Below are 19659 nucleotides of genomic sequence, written 5' to 3' on the forward strand. Positions count from 1 at the left end.
AGAACAACCACTGGCTGCAGTAGGATCAATGACCCAAACATGGCCTGCATCCACAACATGGACCACAGACATCGAAATTGTTTCAGGTGGCAGCATAGACCACAGATCTCTGCATTGACCTCAGGTTTCATCATGGCCTAGGGCAGCAGCACTGACCACCAATACCATGGCCTCTGGAAAAAATACAGATAGTGAAGGTCTTTCTAGGAGGTCCAATCCAGAAAACGAACTGTTAGACCTGATACGACTAAATGTAATTTTCTATCCTTCTTCTTCTGGTGTAATTTTAAACTGTGACACCATATTGACAAGATCATCAAATCCTAGAAGTCCATCAACGATTTCTTTATCACTCTTCGTCACAGTGTGAGTTCTTGATCCTATATTCTTGTTTATTGTCTAGTGGCAGAAGCTGCCATAGGTTCATGGTTGCATTACAATCCATGGCCGAGAAGAATTTACTTTAACATGTGTGCAGGGGTTCCTTCCAGTTACGGCAGCCATGCTTGGTCTGGACACAGCTGGTGAATGACACAGACCTCTGAGTCCTCATCACCTCCAGATTGCAGCAAGACTGACTGTGGCGCCCAACACGCATGACTGCAGTGAAACAAGTGACCGTTTCCTATATGAACAGTGTTGCCCTACAGCAGAGCCCCTGACACGGACATGGGCAGACTGAATAGACGTGAACATATAGTTAGCCTGGGGTCTCCTCTGCTGCTTTCACACTAAGTTGCGCTAAGAACCAAAGTTTCCATCACTTGAGGGACAGACAGAGCTCAAGGTAAAAGGAGCTAGGTAAGAGAGGGTGTGGCATCTTCAGGGGAGGGGTCCATGCAAATTCCTGTGGTCTCTCAATTGCTCTATGAGTAATCCTTAACAAATTCATTTCTATTCATTGAGATGAACTTAATGAGTCAGTCTTTGGGCAGTGGAAAGGTCAGAAGTTAGGGCAGATATTAATCTCCCCAGAAAAGTCACACCACAGTTGTGGTCAACAAATAGCTCAGTATATGCAAATGAGACTATACACTAGATGGCAGATTCAAACTAAGTGTGAAAATACATACAATAAACTGCTTTTTCAAACATATTTTCAGGTTATTTAAACTCGAGAATTTTAATTTTATTTGCTGTTTATTTTCTTTTCTTAAGTTATAAACAGTTCAGGAGAAATTAAAAATGTAGCAAGGGTATAGTTTTCAAACTTCTGAAATCACACCTTATCAAAACAGACTAAGATTTATAAATTCAGCAGTGATTTTTTTTTTAAGGTAATCATGTGTTCTGGCAAGGTTTTCATCCTATAATAACATTGCCTGAGATTATTTTAATGTATGTCTTAAATAACTTGCCACATATGTCCTAGCTTAAAACAATTTATTGAATAACAATGTTTTGGATGGAAAAAGTTTCAGATGATAAAAATAAGGGATTTTTGTTGTTGTTGTTTTAAAGTGTAATGACAAGCAAAAATTACTCATTGGTGACTAAAGTATTTATTCACTGGCAAAGAGAAAGCCTTGCTGACACGTGGTGCTGATAAACTGGATGTCTGCATGTAAAGAACCTTCCTCTGCTCTCACCCTGTAGTGCACTCAACTCCAAATGCACCAAAGACATCAACCCAAGACTTCAGGAGTTAAAAAAAATACACGGGGTTTGGGCCTAAGAACCACTTCCTGAAATGAAAAGCCTGTGGGCTGGACAGGCTACAGGGAGGAGAGAGAGTCCAGAGATCCAGAGCACGAACCTGGGAGCTCCAGGAGATTCTGCTGAACTGGAACCTGGTGGCAAACCTGGGATACTCTGCTTTACTGGATGAAAGAAGTGAGGCTCAGACCTGAGTCCTGCACTCAGCAGGCGGTGCCTCTGCAGGCCTGGCTGAAGCTCTCAAGGGACTCCTCCTCCAGCCCAGGCTTCTGCAGAGAATTCACAACAGGAAACCAGCTGAACAATGCTCAACTTCCACTCACAGGGTCCAGAGGAAGACCATCTGCCATCTGTGCAGACTCTGATTCCTGCCTGGCTTCCTGGAGGAGCTGGGTCTCTTTCACTTTCAAAACTACTCTTACTAGCTGAGAAGCCTTGGCCAGGGAAGCATGCATCAGAGAGCCCCCTAAAAGAGCAGGGTGAGTAGTGGGACCAACAGAGTCCACCGAACTATTTGAGTTATGGGACGATAAATGCACTAAGGCACACTGCGGCAGACATGGGGGACCTTGTCCTGAGAGCCCGGGCCCAGGCTCCACCCCTGCTTGGAGAATCTACAGGCCAGCCCTGGTGGGTGGAAGGTCGCTGGATTTCCCTGTATGCTCCATGTGTCTGCTCCTGTCATAGCCTATTCTCACCCTCCTCTGTCCTGACTTTCATGAACCTGCAGGTATAAGGGTCGTGAGTGGGGAGGTGTTAAGTGGGAAGCCTGAGAATGAGAAATAAAAAGACAAAAGTAATCCATGGGACCAGCAGGGCTTGCCTAAGATGATAACTTATGCCATGCAGTTTGTTTAAAAGAACAGTATCATATAAACTATTTCCTGGGGAAAGTGGCTAATGTCAAAAGAAAGCTACATCCATCAGTTTTTATGGCTAGCCTGGGCCAAATCTTCACTGCTGTGGTTCTTCAAAATTAGAGACCTAGATCTCCTGTCAGCTGCTGGTGGTGGGAACTGTGTCTTCCTCCAGGAACAGTGCGGATTCTGCACCAACAAACCCAAGCTGGTTGAGAGGGACCACAGACTTAATTAAGGACCAGACAAAGATTCAGTGACTGTCATCTTCCTAAGGGTGAGCTTTTGTTCCCTTACACTCTGGCTCCTCCCCTTGATCTCTCCATTCCTCCTTCTCTATTTTCCCTGTCCTTTAAAAGTTCACACAAGTTCCTCCTGGATCAAATCCTTGCCATCACTAGGTCCACATTAGGACATTGGGTACCCTGGCTACGAGCTTGCTGGGTCACCTTTCTTGATTCTCATCTTACTTCCTGACTGTAGCCCCATCTATTAACGGTTTTTAAAGGTTCCTCTGGGAATGAATGACAGCAATCACAGAACCCACTGCAGCAGTATAAGTTATAACTGTTTTCCTGGTTCATGAAGTCACCCAAACCTATGCCCCATACACCCTAGGAATAGAGCCTAGCCTGACCTCTGCCTTCCCCCTCCTGCTGGAAGCAGGCAATGAGAAAATATACCCCCTTCTTATAATGGGTCCTCAGTGTTAGATAAATGACCTTAATGACCTAAGAGAAGAAACCTTAGATAGCTGGGAAAACCCAACTCAGAATAACTTCCCTGACAGGAAAGCCGATGTAGTGCCAAGAATATCTGCCAAGATCATTCAAGAATCCATAAAGAACACATGCACTGATAAACCTTCCTCCCAGAGCCCCCTCTTTTGCCCTATAAAGTCCAAACGCCTGCACCTGGGCACACAGTCTCCATCCCCAAGAGAGACTAGAATCCTTCGGTTGTTGTGATCAGAGGACCATCTCCCTGTAATGCTTGCTCTGTTCTTCCTTTTCCCGATCTTCTCCATGGGTTCTGATCAAACACCCTTTCCCAGAGCGGAAACGGTTGTCAGAGACCGGGATCCACTGCCTCCTGTTCTGAGCAACAACAAAAGGGAAAAGCAAAGCTCTGCCAGCAAGAGCTGCACAGCCAAGCACCATCACCATGGAAGAAGTTCAGTCCAAGAAGACAAGTGGCGCAGAGGAGGCTCAGCAAAAGGGCCAACAGGTCGTGGGTTCCACCCAGAATTGGGGGGAGCAGATGAATCTGGAGCCTCAGCAGACCAAAACCCCAGCAGAGAAGGACTTGACAAAAAGTAAGTACAATAAGGACCTCAACCCACCGCTACTGTAACTCCTCCATCACCACTGAGCCCTCCTGCCGGGGTTTCCATGGGCAGGCTAATCACCTGTCAGAAGGATTCACAGGCCCAGGACAGCCTGGAACCAGAAAGCATGCAGAAAGAACTAAGTGAAATTTAGAGCCCCACACCCTCAGCTACAGGAGTGCATTCTCAGGCCCCTGGGAAGGAGCACTCTGAAGCTTCAGGAGTGGGGAGAGGCTGGTATTCAGGATGGCTCTGAAAGGGAGGAGCACAGAGTTCAAGTCAGTCCCCCAAAGGAAAACTTGGTGACACTTAAGTTACAAACCCAGACTGAAGTTTGGCAGAGTCAGGCTCCAGTCATGGCTCTATCACCCTGGACAAGTCACTTTACAGCCCTCAGCCCCCATGTCTCCATTTAAGAAACAGGAGGGAGGTAAAAACCTGTTTCCTTGGCTGTGAGAGTAAAGTGAAAATTCATGTTGTTTATTGAACAGTATTCAATTAATGTTCAGGTATTATAAGTACAAGTGAATACAATTTCAGCTGCTGTTATTATAGTTTGTAACCCTGTGCGACAGAAGGTCAGAGCCCCACATGAAGGAGCTGAGGCTCACAGAGAAGACTAGAGACTCACACAGAGGACTAATAAAGAACCAGGGCAGATGTGTGAACTTCATGGTCCCAGAGAAGGATCTTTCCTCATCAGGAACTCTGAGAGCATCTTGTGACAGCGAAGAAGGCTATAGGGGTGGGGAGTAAGGCCCCCAGGTTTGTTGCCCTGGCTCCTATCTCTGTGTTAGGCCATCAGCCTCTGTGACACTCACGGTGGGGAACATGAGCAGCCTGTGTGCAGAAATAAAGATGAACTAAACTTGAAGCTGTGAAAGGAACTTAAAGTCCACATAGGTAGTGGTTCTTCACAAGTGACCACCCATCTGAATGGGGACCTGAACAAGGGACTTAAATACAGTGAAGCCATGGTGGAGGGCTAAGGGTCACAGACTAGAGAGGCTCCATTATACTATGCAATGCTGAAGTTGCATTTGACACAAGAACAATCTGGAAACCTGAGAAACCGAAAAACTGCTTTCCAAAGTCGTTGCACAAGTTTGCATTCCCACCAGCAATCGATGAGGGAACCCCTTCCTCCACAACCTCTCCAGCAAAGGCTATCATTGGTATTTTTGATTTTAGCCAATCTGACAGGTGTAAGATGATATCTCAAAGTTGTTTTGATTGCATTTTCCTGATCGCTAAGGAGGTTGAGCATGACCTTAAGTGTCTTTTGGCCATTTGAACATCTTCTGTTGAGAATTCTCTGTTCAGTTCAGTGCCCCATTTTTAAATTGGGTTGAGTAGCATTTTAAAGTCTAGTTTCTTGAGTTCTTTATATATTTTGGAGATCAGACCTTTGTCTATTGCGGGGTTGGTGAAGATCTTCTCCCAGTCAGTGGGTTGCCTTTTTGTCTTAGTGACAGTGTCCTTTGCTTTACAGAATCTTCTCAGTTTCAGTAGGTCCCATTTATTCAATGTTTCCCTTAATGTCTGTGTTGCTGGGGTTATACCTAGGAAGCAATCGCCTGTGCCTGTCTGTTGTAGGGTACCTCCCAATTTCTCTTCTATCAGGTTCAGTATGCTCAGACTGATATTGAGGTCTTTGATCCATTTGGACTTGAGTTTTGTGCATGGTGATAGATATGGGCCAATTTTCATTCTTCTACAGGTTGACATCCAGTTGTTCCAGCACCATTTGTTGAAGACGCTTTCTTTCTTCTATTGTATACTTTTAGCTCCTTTATCGAAAATGAGGTGTTCATAGGTTTGTGGGTTAAAATCTGGGTCTTCTATACGATTCCATTGGTCGACTTCTCTGTTTTTATACCAATACCAAGCTGTTTTCAATACTGTAGCTCTGTAGTAGAGTTTGAAGTCAGGGATGGTAATGCCTCCAGAAGTTCCTTTATTATACAAGACTGTTTTGGCTATCCTGGGTATTTTGTTTTTCCATATAAAGTTGATTATTGTCCTCTCAAGATTTGTGAAGAATTTTGATGGGACTCTGATGGGGTTGCATTGAATCTATAAATTGCCTTTGGTAGAACTGCCATTTTTTCTATGTTGATCCTCCCAATCCAAGAGCAAGGGAGATCTTTCCACTTTCTGGTATCCTCTTCAATTGCTTTCTTCAATTCCTTAAAGTTCTTGTCAAATAGATCTTTCACTTCCCTGGTTAGAGTTACCCCAATATATTTTATGCTATTTGTGGCTATTGTGAAAGGTGATGTTTCTCTGATTTCCCTCTCTGCTTCCATATCCTTTGCGTATAGGTGGGCGACTGATTTTTTGGAGTTGATCATGTATCCTGCCACATTACTAAAGGTGTTTATCAGCTTTAGGAGTTCTTTGGTGGAGTTTTTGGGGTCGCTTATGTACACTATCATAACATCTGCAAATAATGAAAGTTTAACCTCTTCCTTCCCAATTCGAATCCCCTTGATGCCCTTATGTTGTCTTACTGCTATTGCTAAAACTTCAAGCACTATATTGAAGAGGTATGGAGAGAGTCGACAGCCTTGTCGTGTTCCTGATTTTAGTGGGATGGCTTTAGTTTGATGTTTGCTGTCGATTTGCTGAAAATAGCTTTTATTATATTTAGATATGACCCTTGTATCCCTAATCTCTCCAAGACTTTTATCATAAAGGGATGTTGAATTTTGTCAAAGGCTTTTTCAGCATCTAATGCAATGATCATATGAGTTTTTTCTTTCAGTTTATTTATATGGTGGATTACATTGATAGATTTTCGTATATTGAACCAGCCCTGCATCTCGGATGAAGCCTACTTGATCATAATGGATAATTTTTCTAATGTGTTCTTGGATACGGTTTGTCAGTATTTTGTTGAGTATTTTTGCATCGATGTTCATGAGTGAGATTGGCCTGTAATTCTCTTTCTTGGTTGAGTCTTTGTGTGGTTTTGGTATCAGATTGACTGTAGCTTCATAAAAGGAATTTGGCAATGACTCTTCTGTTTTTATATTGTGAAATACACTAAGGAGTATAGGTATCAGCTCTTCTTGGAAGTTCTGGTAGAATTCCGCATTGAAACCATCTGGTCCTGGGCTTTTTTTGGTAGGGAGGTTTTTGATGACAGCTTCTAATTCTTCGCGACTAACAGGTCTATTTAGATTGTTCACCTGGTCCTGGTTTAACTTTGGTATATGGTATTTATCTAAAAACGTGTCCATTTCTTTTACATTTTCCAGTTTTGTGGCATACAGGCTTTTGTAGTAAGATCTAATGATTCTTTGAATTTCCTCTGTGTCTGTGGTTATGTCCCCCTTTTCATTTCTGATCTTATTAATTTGCATATTTTCTCTGCCGTTTGATTAGTTTGGATAGGGGTTTATCAATTTTGTTGATTTTCTCTAGGAACCAGCTTTTTGTTTCATTGATTCTTTGGATTGTTTTCTGTGTTTCTATTTTGTTGATTTCTGCCCTCAGTTTGATTATTTCCAGTCTTTTACTCCTTCTAGGTGAGTCTGCTTTTTTTTTTTAGAGCTTTCAGGTGGGCTGTTAAGTCTCCAATGTGTGCTTTCTCTGTTTTCTTTAAGTGGGCACTTAGTGCCATAAACTTTCCTCTCAGGACTGCTTTCATAGTGTCCCATGAGTTTGAATAGGTTGTTTCTTTATTTTCATTGAATTCAAGGAAGACTTTGATTTCTTTCTTTATTTCTTCCTTGATCCAGGTATGGTTCAGAAGTTAACTGTTCAGTTTCCATGAGTTTGTAGGCTTTCTGGGGGTAGTATTGTTGTTGAATTCTAACTTTAATCCATGGTGGTCTGATAAGATGCAGGAGGTTACGAATATTTTTCTGTAACTGTGGAAGTTTGCTTTGTTACCGACTATGTGGTCGATTTTTGAGAAGGTTCCATGAGCTGCAGAGAAGAAGGTGTATTCTTCCTATTTGGGTGGAATGTTCTATAGATGTCTGTTAAGTCCATTTGATTCATTACCTCCATTAATTCTCTTATATCTCTGTTAGGTTTCTGTCTGATTGACCTTTCCACTGGTGAGAGAGGAGTGTTGAAGTCTCCTACTATTAGTGTGTGCCATTTGCTGGCAGCCTTGAGATTTAGTAATGTTTCTTTTATGTACGTGGGTGCTTTTATATTAGGGGCATAGATATTCAGGATTGAGACTTCATCCTGATGAACTGTTCCTGTTATGAGTATAAAATGTCCCTCTCTATCTTTTCTGATTGATTTAAGTTTGAAGTCAACTTTGTTAGAAATTAGTATGGCCACACCTGCTTGTTTCTTGGGTCCATTTGCTTGATAAGCCTTTTCCCAGCCCTTTACTCTGAGTAGGTGCCTGTCTTTGTGGTTGAGGTGTGTTTCTTGTAAACAGCAGAATGTTGGATCCTGTTTTCGTATCCAATCTTTTAGCCTGTGCCTTTTTATAGGTGAGTTGAGTCCATTGACATTAAGTGATATTAATGACCAGTGGTTGTTAACTCCGGTCACTTTTTTAGTAGTAGAGTTTGTGTGTTGCCCTTCTTTGAGTTGTGCTGGTGAAGGGTCTCTAGATGTTTGAGTTATTGTGGTCATTGTTGGACTCCTTGGTTAGTGATTTTCCTTCTATTACTTTCTGTAAGGCTGGATTTGTGGCTACGTATTGTTTAAATTTGTTTTTATCCTGGAAGATATTGTTTTCTCCATTTATAGTGAATGAAAGTTTGGCTGGGTATAGTAGTCTGTCTGGGCTTGTATGCATGGTCTCTTAGTTTCTGAAGTACATCTATCCAGGACCTTCTGGCTTTCATGGTTTCCATAGAGAAGTCAGGTGTAAGTCTGATAGGTTTACCCTTATAAATAACTTGACCCTTTTCCTTTGCAGCTCTTAATATTCTTTCTTTATTCTGTATGTTTTGTGTTTTGATTATTATATGGCGAGGAGATGGGGTTTTTTGGTCCAGTCTATTCGGTGTTCTGTATGCTTCTTGAACCTTCAAAGGAATATCTTTCTTTAGGCTGGGAAAGTTTTCTTTTATAATTTTATTAAATATATTTTCTGGACCGTTGAGCTGTACTTCTTCTCCTTCTTCTATCCCAATTATTTTTAGGTTTGGTCTTTTTATTGTGTCCCAGATTTCCTGAATGTTTTGTGATGAGAATTTGTTGGTCTTGCTGTTTTCTTTGATCCGTGTGTTTGTTTTCTCTATGGTATCTTCAGTGTCTGACATTCTTTCTTCTATCTTTGTAATCTGTTGTTACTACTTGTCTCTGTAGTTCCTGTTCGTTTACCCAGATTTTCCATCTCCATTCTTCCCTTGGTTTGTGTTTTCTTCATTGCTTCCATTTCATTCTTCAAGTCTTGAACCGCTTCCCTAACCTGTTTGATAGCTATTTCTTGTTTCTCTTCGTTTTCTTGCTTGTCTTTGAGCGATTTATTCATTTCCCCTACGTTTTTGTTTGTAATCTCTAATTGTTTATGGCAGTTTTTCACCTCCTGTTTAAGGTCCTCTATTATTTTCATATAGTTCACTTTTGAGTCGATTTCTTCTAATTCTTCTGGAGTAGGGTGTACAATTCTTCTTATTTCGGGATCCCTGGATTCTGGTAGTGTCACGTTACCTTTCAGGTTGTTGGAGAAATTCTTGCATTGGCGCCTTCCCATCTCTTCCTTCAAATGGAGCCAGGAGAGGCCTGGTGTCTTGGTCCAGCTTTGCTGTGATTGACTCTCTGGGTGTATCTCTTCAGTGTAGAAGCAGGAACCGTTCCCGTCCAGATGAACTCCTCAGCACCAAAACATGGACGCCTGGTAGTCCAATGACCCGAGGACAAAAGGGGGAACTTGGGGGCAGGGTGGGGACGAGTAGAACACAGGACACCATGCCGCATAGGCTGAAGGTGCATGTGCTCCCTTACCATGGGTCCTTGATGCCTCCCCCTTAGGTAGGCTCTCACCGCTCTGGGTGGGTAGCCTTAGTGTAGGAGCAGAAAACTGTTCCTGAGCAAAGGACCTTGCAGAAAACGAAGACTTGGGGGGGGGGGTCGTGTGTAAGAAAGACAGCCCTGCAGAAGGAGCTGGGGGAGGGGGATTTGTGCTCTCTTCCGGGACAATCCGCCCCTGGATAGCACACACTCACCCGTCCAGATGGGATTCCTCAGCAGCTAAACAGGGCCGCCCGGTAGCCCAATGATCCGGGGACCATGATTTTCCTTCTATTACTTTCTGTAAGGCTGGTTTTGTGGCTACGTATTGTTTAAATTTGTTGTTATACTGGAATATCTTGGTTTTTTATTTATTTATTTATTTTTGGTTTTTCGAGACAGGGTTTCTCTGTGGCTTTGGATCCTGTCCTAGAACTAGCTCTGTAGACCAGGCTGGTCTCGAACTCACAGAGATCCGCCTGCCTCTGTCTCCCAAGTGCTGGGATTAAAGGCATGCACCACCATTGCCCGGCCTGGAATATCTTGTTTTCTCCATTGATAGTGAAAGAGAGCTTTGCTGGGTATAGTAGTCTGGGCTTGCATCCATGGTCTCTTAGTTTCTGCAGCACATCTATCCAAGCCCTTCAGGCTATCAAGGTTTCCATAGAAAAGTCAGGTGTAATTCTGACAGGTTTACCTTTATATGTTACTTGACCTTTTTTCGTTTGCAGCTCTTAATATTCTTTCATAATTCTGTAGTTTTGTGTTTTGATTATTATATGGCAAGGGGATTTTTTTTTGATCCAGTCTATTCGGTGTTCTGTATGCTTCTTGTACCTTCATAAGAATATCCTTCCTTAGGTTGGGGAAGTTTTCTTTTATAGTTTTGTTGAATATATTTTCTGGGTTTTGAGCTGTAATTCTTCTCCTTCTTCTACCCCTATTCTTCTTAGGTTTGGTCTTTTTATGTTGTCCCAGATTTTCTGGATGTTTTGTGATGAGAATTTGTTGCATTTGCTGTTTTCTTTGATCAGTGTGTTTATTTCATCTATAGTATATTTAGCACCTGAGATTCTTTCTTCTATCTCTTGTATTCTGTTGGTGATACTTGTCTCTGTAGTTTCTGTTCATTTACCCAGGTTTTCCATTTCCTACCATCTCTTGGTTTGTGTTTTCTTCATTGCCTCCATTTCAGTTTTCAGTTCTTGAACTGTTTCCCTTACCTGTTTGATTGCCTTTTCTTGGTTTTCTTGGAGATCTTTGAGGGATTTATTAATTTCTTCTAACTTTTTGTTAGTCTTTTCATCCGTTTCTTTTCTTGGGGGGGGGGAATTTTTGAGACAGGGTTTCTCCGTAGCTTTTGGTTCCTGTTCTGGAACTAGCTCTTGTAGACCAGGCTGGCCTCAAACTCATAGAGATCCACCTCCTCTGCCTCCAGAGTGCTGGGATTAAAGGCATGCGCCACCATCACCTGGCTTTCATCCATTTTTTTAAAGGAGTTTTTCACATCCTGTTTAATGATCTCTAACATTTTCATAATGTTACATCTAAAGTCTATTTCTTCTACTTCTTATGGATTAGGGTGTTCAAATCTTCCTGTTGTATGTTCACTGGATTCTGGTGTTGTCATGTTGCTTTTCAGATTGTTGGAGAAATTCTTGCATTGGCGCCTGCCCACCTCTTTCTTTAAATGCTGTTAGGAGAGTCTTGGCAGCTTGGTCCAATATTTGCTGTGGCTACCTCTGTACTTGGGGTTTTTTCTTGGTCAGCCCTCTCTTAGGTCCCCTCAGCACTAAAGTTGTCTCTCAGCTCCTCTCCTCTCTGAAGTAGGCCCTCCGAACAGGACCTCTGGTACAGGTACCAGGTCACTTGCTCGGCAGGGACCTCACAGACAAAAGGGCAGCCTTGCTGGGTGCAGGCTCAGTAGAACAAAGAAACTCCTACAGCAGTTGCCCTCACCACTTTGTCTGCAGACCCTCAGTTCCACAGCAGGCTGAGTTGGAGGATCCTATGACCCTGCAGTTGGGATAGGGTGCCTGGGGGCAAGCTGGCATTGGATAAGAAGAGAAAGGCAGTAGCCGGGGAGAGACTCTCCGACTGAAGGGCCAGAAAGTTTAGGGGATTGGATAGTGCCTGTGCTCCCTTTCCAGGGTGTCCCACTGGCCGGTCAGGTACACACTCACCTCTCCTCATGGCTCTTCTGGTACAGCACTACTGCTGCTGTTTTAAGCAAAAGAGACCATGTCCATGTGGGTTGGTATCTTAAAGGATATTGGCTAAAAGAGCAGAATGTGCTCCACAGCACCTCCCCCTTTTGTTTAAGTAAGAGAGTTCCAAACCCAGTACAAAACTATATATACTAGGAACAGATATCAAGTATAATTAGAACTACAACCTGCATAAACAATATTAAGCAAGGAACATAAGTTAAATGTTTTAATAAACATTCTATCCTATGGAGTCTAAGTCTTGTATAGGAAATGGATTGTCTAGATCGTAAGAGTACAGTAACTATGACTATCAATTTCAACCCCATCAAAGGCCTGAGAAGAAGATAATATTACTTGAGCAGGCAGGAAGTACAATGAAGTAGCTTCCAAACTGAGCGATATATGACAGAGACAATTAGCTACCTGAGCAATCACCCAAAGTCTCATTTTGCAACCTTGAAGAAACCAACTTTGGCCAAGGCCTAGCATAACTGACAGACCATTTTCAGAGGAAGGAAAATTTTCAAAATCATCTTACCCTGTCTTGGCACGCTTATCCATTTCTGTATATCATGTAACTTGTCACTGGTTGAGGAATCATCAGTTCCTTGCCCAAAGGCAAGTTTTGCCAAGAAGAAAACAAGCTCCAAGTGGAGTGTCTTTGGTACTCAACATTCTCTCAGGAATTGACTGTTGCTGTCAGAAGCAGTCATGTCTTATGTCTACAGAACCCTGAGTTATTTAAAGCCATGTTCCACAGATCCTTAAAGTGGTCGAAAATTGCCTATCTAGACAGTATACAGTCTCTATGTATCTATATTACCTAACTGATCTGACTGTATGTACAACAAACCTGAGCAACTATTGGCCTATAATAATTAATACCTGTATAAATTAAAGACTAAAAGTTCATGTCAGAATATTAAATAATCTATAAACAAATGTGCAACAAATGAGGACAATGACCTCAAAACGTAAACAGTCTGTAAGTATCTTGATCAGATGTAGGAGTAATATATAATACAATATAAAAATATATCCTAAAAGTTGTCTCAATATATAAAATGTCCTAAACAGAGATAAGAATATACATATATACAATCAGACAGAATAACTTTGCATAGGTGTACAAATAATGTAAACAAAAAATAATAAATATAATTTGAACTTGTATCAATATACAAAACTTTACCAATGTAAATTATCCATGAATAATAGCTCACAAGTGTTCACTCTATTAACCACTATTACTATCCCCCTTGTTTTGAACAAACATATTTATCAGCTCTATCTAATATAAGTAATAATCAACAACCCCTAAGCAGTGTTCCCAACCCTATTGACAAGCTTTTTGGGGATGGGGCATCATCTTCTAAAATTGCTTCCTGCTGTCATGGGGGCAATGTTCTCTTAATGGAATTCTGCAAATTTAAAGTGATGGTTAAGTTTCAAAATTACTGTCTAGTATAGTTACAAACAATTTCTGAGCCATAAATAGATAGGGCTTGTTTTTCAAAGTTCTTATTTGGAGTTCGGTCCAGGATGTCATAAAAAGGTGCACCATTTCAGCAGCTGGTACCCAAAAAAGCAGTTATATAGTAGCACTGTCTGCATCATGATGTCATCTCAACTAGATGGAATTGTTGCTGTGGTGCCCCATCTTCTTCCTGAAAACTTCAAAGATTACTGCAGGGAAAAGATCTATAGGAAAATCTATTGTTCATCATGGAAAACTTAAACATCATTCATATAAACATACATTAAATGAAGAACATGATTTATGAAATAATATGGAGAAAATAAGATTTTTTTTCTAAAGTCTTTTTTCTGCACCAAACCAGATGGCTCACAATATGAGACAGAAACTCTAAATGTTTCCTTTAACAACATGCTTGGATTTAGAGAAGAACAGAGCCATTGTCCAGCTCCAAAACCAGCTGAATATATTAATGTGTATGTGTTTGTGTGTGTGTGTGTGTGTGTGTGTGTAAATGTAAGCATACCCCAAACCTTGATTTATAAACCATACTCTGTTTTCTAGATGCTCCTTAATAGATAGCTAATTTTTCTTCTGTCAGCATTCAAGCATCCAGGGTCCCTTGAATTTTTGATGATGTCTACTTTTCTGTAAAGATAAGAGCAGAATCCTGCCCTAATACTTATGAGGTTTCCTTACCACCTGTATGATTGTCACCATTGTGGATGAGCTGTCATTTCTCTTTTTCACGAGGCTTCTCCTTTTCAAAGTGAATCTTTTTTAATTTTGATGGTATCCATAATTTTTCTTCTCCTGTGGAAATGAACAAAACCCCTTCCCAAATGCAGTACATCTCCTGGTTTCCATGGTGATGTCAAAACATCCTTGAAATATACCGGTTGATTCAATTCAGAAGTTTTTTCCATTATCCAATGCCTCTCTGCTGCTGTTGTTTCTTTCTCATTAGCATTAAGAAAATTCAAGGTTATATTTCTAGGGGTATTTTCTATCCCTTTCTGTTTGTTCAGCATATCCTTTACAATAAGATTTGACCTTTCTATAACTGCTTGATCTGTAGGATTATTTGGTATACCTGTAATGTGCTTTATCTTATAATAAGCCAGAAAAATGCTTCATTTTCTTAGATATACATGTTGGACAATTGTCTGTCTTTATTTGTGCAGTTATACCCATGATGGCCATAACTTCTGATAAATGAATCAGCCTTTTCTGAGCTCAAGGCAGTTGCCCATTGAAAACCTGAGTACGTGTCTATGTTGTGGTGTACATATTTTAATTTACCAAATTCCGTAAAGTGAAACACATCCATCTGCCAAATGTCATTCCTTTGAGTACCCGTTGGGTGACTCCCTGCAGGCAACGGTGTTTGATTATAGAAAGAGCAAGTAGGAAACCTCTTTATAATCTCCTTAGCTTGTAGCGATGTAATAGAAAACTCTTTCTTTAAACCTTTGCTATTGACATGTTTTTTTATGAAATTCAGAGGCCTGCAACACACTTCCAATCAGTTATTGATCAATTTCTTCATTACCTTGTGCTAGAGAACGTAGCAGACCTGTACAGGCTCAGATGTGTGTTATGTATATAGGACAAACCTTATTCCAGATTATATCTTGCACCTGGATAAATAATGAAGTCAATTCTGTATAATCTGGTATAAATTTAGGCATTTCAATATGCAAGACAACTCCTTCTGCATATTGTAAATCAATAACTATATTGAGAGGTTCTTTAAAATCCTTTAGTACCATAAGAATAGCATTTAATTCTGCCTTCTGGACAGAATTATAAGGGCTTTGTTCCACCTTACTTAATTCTTCTGATTTGTAACCTACCTTCCCTGATTTATTTGCATCAGTATAAAATGTATGGGCTCCAGTTATTGATGCATCACATACAATTTGGGGAGGAATCCAAGAGGTTCTCTTTATGAGGTTAAGTCTATCATTTGGAATAAGTGCTATTAATTTCTCCAAAAAAATTAGCACAAGCCCTTTGCCAGGGTTCATTATCTTCCCATAAATATTTTATTTCTTCATCAGTAAAAGGCACTATAATCTTTGCAGGATCTATACCTGCTAATTGTCAAAGTCTCAATTTACCTTTTGTAATTAATTCAGAGACCTTTTCCACATAAGTTTTTAAGTTTTTACTTTGTTTATGTGTAAAAAGATCCATTCTAAGATGATATCATCCCTCTGCATTAAAATTCCTGTAGTAGAATTTCTGGAAGGCAATATGACTAGAATACAATTAAGATTTGGATTCACCCTATCAACATGTGCCTCTTGTAATTTCTCCTCAACAATCTTCAATTCCTTTTCCACTTCAGCTGTTAATTCAAGTCTTTATCACCATCTAAGGTTTTGTTTAAATGAATTATTAGATCAGGTGTTATCCCAACAGCCAGTCGTAGACTGGAAATGTCTCCTAATAATCTTTGAAAGTCATTAAGAGTCCACAACCGTTCTCTTTTAATTTGTGCCTTCTAATTTCTAATTTTCTATAAACCTATCCTGTAACCTAGGTAATTAACAGAATCTCCTCTTTGAAACTTTTCAGTAGGAATTTGTAATCCCCATTTAGGCAAGACTTTATTTACTTCTTCAAACATCCTTTTTAAAGTAACTATATTTGAATCCCATAGCAAAATGTCATTCATGTAATGACAAATTATAGACTTAGGAAATTGCTTATGTATTATTTCCAGTGGCTGGCTGACAAAGTGTCGGCACAGGGTGGGGGTTTGAGCATTGCACGTGGAAGAATGGCTCATTGATATGTCCTAGTACGCTGAGAACTAAGTAGGCACTGTGAAGGCAAACTTTACTCTATCCTTTTCTTGTAAAGGTATAGTGAAGAAACAATCCTTTAAATCAATAACTATGAATGGCCATCCCTTTGGTAACAGAGAAGGCAGTGGAATTCCAGACTGTAGAGGGCCCAAAGGGTGATTAGCTCTAAGATCTGTCACCATTCTCCATTTTCCAGATTTATTTTTAACAACAAATACAGGAGAGCTACTGGATCATCCCATAGACAGAATGAGGACAGAGTTATGTCTGTGAACTCATCCTTTATACTCAGCCCTAAGAGCAGGTCTGGCACAGAGTAAGATGTCAATAAATATCCGAAATGGAAATGAACATCATACGTTATTATACATCATTATTATTATTATTGTGATTATTATTATTATTAGTCAAGTGAAGACCTGAACTAAATTCTTCTGCTCTAAACCTCACATTCTTAGCACCCAAAATGTGTATCCAGTATGCTGTACAGCTTAGAGAGGTGCCATAGTTGTTGAAAGGGGGAAAGAATGAAACAAAGAATAAACAACTCTAATGTGTTCCTTTATGCTCCATCTTTCTCTCCATAATGTATTAAACATTTCAGAAATACATCAAAGCGAAGGAAGAGAAAACTTTTACCCCACACAGACCTGGAAAACAAATGATTTGCTGCAAAATTTCACACAGCTACTACTTGTACAAAAACCTTGCCCAAGAGGATTGGAGACCGTGGTATGGGAAAGATGGCATAAATATAAAAGAGAGGAAAGAGGGCATCTGATTGAGATCCAAAACTTATTTTGTCCAAGCCCGGGTACCCAGAAGGAGCCTCAACTTGTTGTATTAGAGGGGGCGGCTGGAACTGGAAAGTCAACACTGGCCAGAGAGGTGAGGAGAGCATGGGAGGAAGGTCAGCTCTACAGAGATCGCTTCCAGCATGTCTTCTACTTCAGCTGCAGAGAGCTGGCCCAGTGCAAGCAGCTGAGTCTGGCTGAGCTCATAGCAAAAGACCAGACTGTGCCAGCAGCTCCCATCAGGGAGATCCTGTCTCACCCTGAGAAGCTGCTCTTCATCCTGGATGGCATAGATGAGCCAGCATGGGTTTTGGAGGATAATAATCCCAAGTTCTGCCTGCACTGGAGCCAGACACAACCTGTGCACGCACTGCTGGGCAGTTTGCTGGGGAAATCTGTCCTGCCTCAGGCTTCCTTGCTGCTCACAGCTCGAACCAAAGTTCTGAAGAACTTCATTCCTTCCTTGAGGCAGCCACGTTGGGTGGAAGTCCTGGGCTTCTCTAAGTCTGGACGGAAGAAATACATCTACAAATATTTCAGAGAGAAAAAAGAAGCAATGGCAGCTTTTAACTTGGTTAAATCAAACCCAGTGCTCTCAACACTGTGTGTGGTACCCTGGGTATCCTGGCTGGTCTGCACCTGCCTGAAGCAGCAGATGGATCGGGGACAAGACCTCTCACTGACCTCACAGACCACCACAGAGCTCTACCTGAAATACTTTTCCCAGGCTCTCTCAGGTCATGCCCTGGGGAACCAGCTCAGAATACTCTGCTCTCTGGCTGCTGATGGAATCTGCGAAAGAAGGACCTTGTTCAGTGAGAGAGATTTTTGGATCCAAGGATTGGATGATGATGACATTGCCACTTTCCTGAAGATTGGCATCCTTCAAAAGCAGCCCGGATCTCTGAGTTACAGCTTTGCCCACTTGTATCTCCAGGAGTTATTTGCAGCAATGTTCTACGTCTTGGAGAATACTGTGCTAATATATCACTATATGGATGCCTACACAACTGTGGAAGCACTGAAGGACGTCTATGGAAGACATGACCTACTTGAGGCACCCACTGTGCGCTTCCTATTTGGTCTTTCAAGTAAAAGAGGAATAAGAGAAATGCAGAAGATCTTTGCCTGCAGTTTGCTTCAGAAGACAGGCTTGTACCTACAATGGCACATCCTAGAGGAAACCCAATACCATCAACCAGATCCTCTGGGTTTACTCCATTGTCTGTATGAGACTCGGGATGGGGACTTCCTGAGAGAGGTAATGCACATTTTTCAGAGAACAATGGTGCATGCCTCAGTGGATATGCTACACCCAAGGTTCCAGAAAAGCATTAACCACTTGGTGGTCCAGACAGACGTGGAACTCATGGTGGTCACTTTCTGCATTAAGTTCTGCCACCATGTGAAAAGGCTTCAGCTGAACGCTTGTGGACAACAGGGAAACACGCTGGCGGCCCCAAGTATGGTTCTGTGAGTATCCAGACACAGCCCTCTCTCCAGCTTCCCTATGGATTGCATGAGCACACCTGTTCTGAGCACCAGCAGCACACTTAGTTGGTTTCGGGTCATCAGCATCCAGGTCACCAGCGAGATCTAACTGCTGAATCTGACCACATTTCTCTGTTTGCCTCTGTGTGCCTAACTATGCAATTGAGGTATGAGCTCGGTAAGGACCACCCACCTTCTCTGATTCAAATCCTCTTCACCCTTCACAAGGTTCAAATGACCCACAGTTACTGGTCCTCTCGCTCATCATGCTTTCTCTCTGAGAGAAACCTCATCCAACTCCTGCAGGCACCATCTTCTCTCCCCATGACAAATACCTTGTCCTGAGGTCTTCCCTCCCCAGAAGGCGTATGCATTGGAGTCCATACATTTTTCCTGATCAAATGACTTTCCTATATGTGTCAATGAAGGCAGCATGAGCCTGACACTCAGCTTGAGGGTGTCCTAATGTCCACCGATCCCAGCAGCAATGTAGACCTTGTATTCCAGGATCTCCTTTTACCATGCAGAAGTGGTAAACCAGTTTCATTATGTATCTCTCTCCTCTTTAGATGATTAGTTAAGCATTAATTTTATACCAGGGCCTGCCAATCAGTAGCAAGAGGAGAAATACAGTTGTTCTCCCAAGGATTCAAAACTGAAAGAGAAGAAAGCCAACTACTCTAATTACACAGGATGTGACTGTTGAAATAATCAGAAACAACAGTAATCTAGAGTTGAGGGCTTTGACTCCAAGTTGAAAACACAGTAAGAGCCCATGTGAAAAATAAATAGCTTAAAAGTAGTGGAGCAAAGGCTAGAGAACAGGAAGAGGATGAGGAGAGGAGGGAAAACTGGTCAAAGAAAAGAAATGTCATTAAACAGTGTTATATTCATCTAGGAAGTTCCCTCAAAGACTCTAATTTTGTATTAATAGGATGGAATAATAAAAACATACTTGCTGTAGAATACTGAGGATTTATCAGTTATCAAAACCACAGAAAATTAGTATCCTACAGAATTCCATTTCTTAGAGAGCAGCACTAAATATTGTGTTAACTGAGCTTGATTGGGTACACGTCATCCCAAACTCAGAAGGC

The 19659-nt window shown here is 41.4% G+C and overlaps 1 protein-coding gene across 3 annotated transcripts in view; it reads left to right on the top strand.

Annotated features, from left to right (window-relative positions):
* The first annotated feature begins 1714 nt into the window (after nucleotides 1-1714).
* The window catches only part of LOC142860485 (NACHT, LRR and PYD domains-containing protein 1a-like), a 116517-nt gene continuing 98572 nt past the window's right edge, over nucleotides 1715-19659 (top strand). For 2 of the 3 annotated variants that reach the window (XM_075991809.1, XM_075991810.1), the window contains exons 1-4: nucleotides 1718-2135; nucleotides 2689-2790; nucleotides 3568-3828; nucleotides 16882-18544. In XM_075991809.1, coding sequence (XP_075847924.1) covers nucleotides 3678-3828; nucleotides 16882-18544 — 1814 coding nt within the window. In that variant the 5' untranslated portion in view covers nucleotides 1718-2135; nucleotides 2689-2790; nucleotides 3568-3677. Of the gene's footprint in view, nucleotides 2136-2688; nucleotides 2791-3567; nucleotides 3829-16881; nucleotides 18545-19659 lie in introns of all 3 variants that reach the window. The other variant, XM_075991811.1, reaches the window with a different exon arrangement.

Source organism: Microtus pennsylvanicus, chromosome 11, assembly GCF_037038515.1.
Source record: "Microtus pennsylvanicus isolate mMicPen1 chromosome 11, mMicPen1.hap1, whole genome shotgun sequence".
NCBI classification, from domain to species: Eukaryota; Metazoa; Chordata; class Mammalia; order Rodentia; family Cricetidae; genus Microtus; species Microtus pennsylvanicus.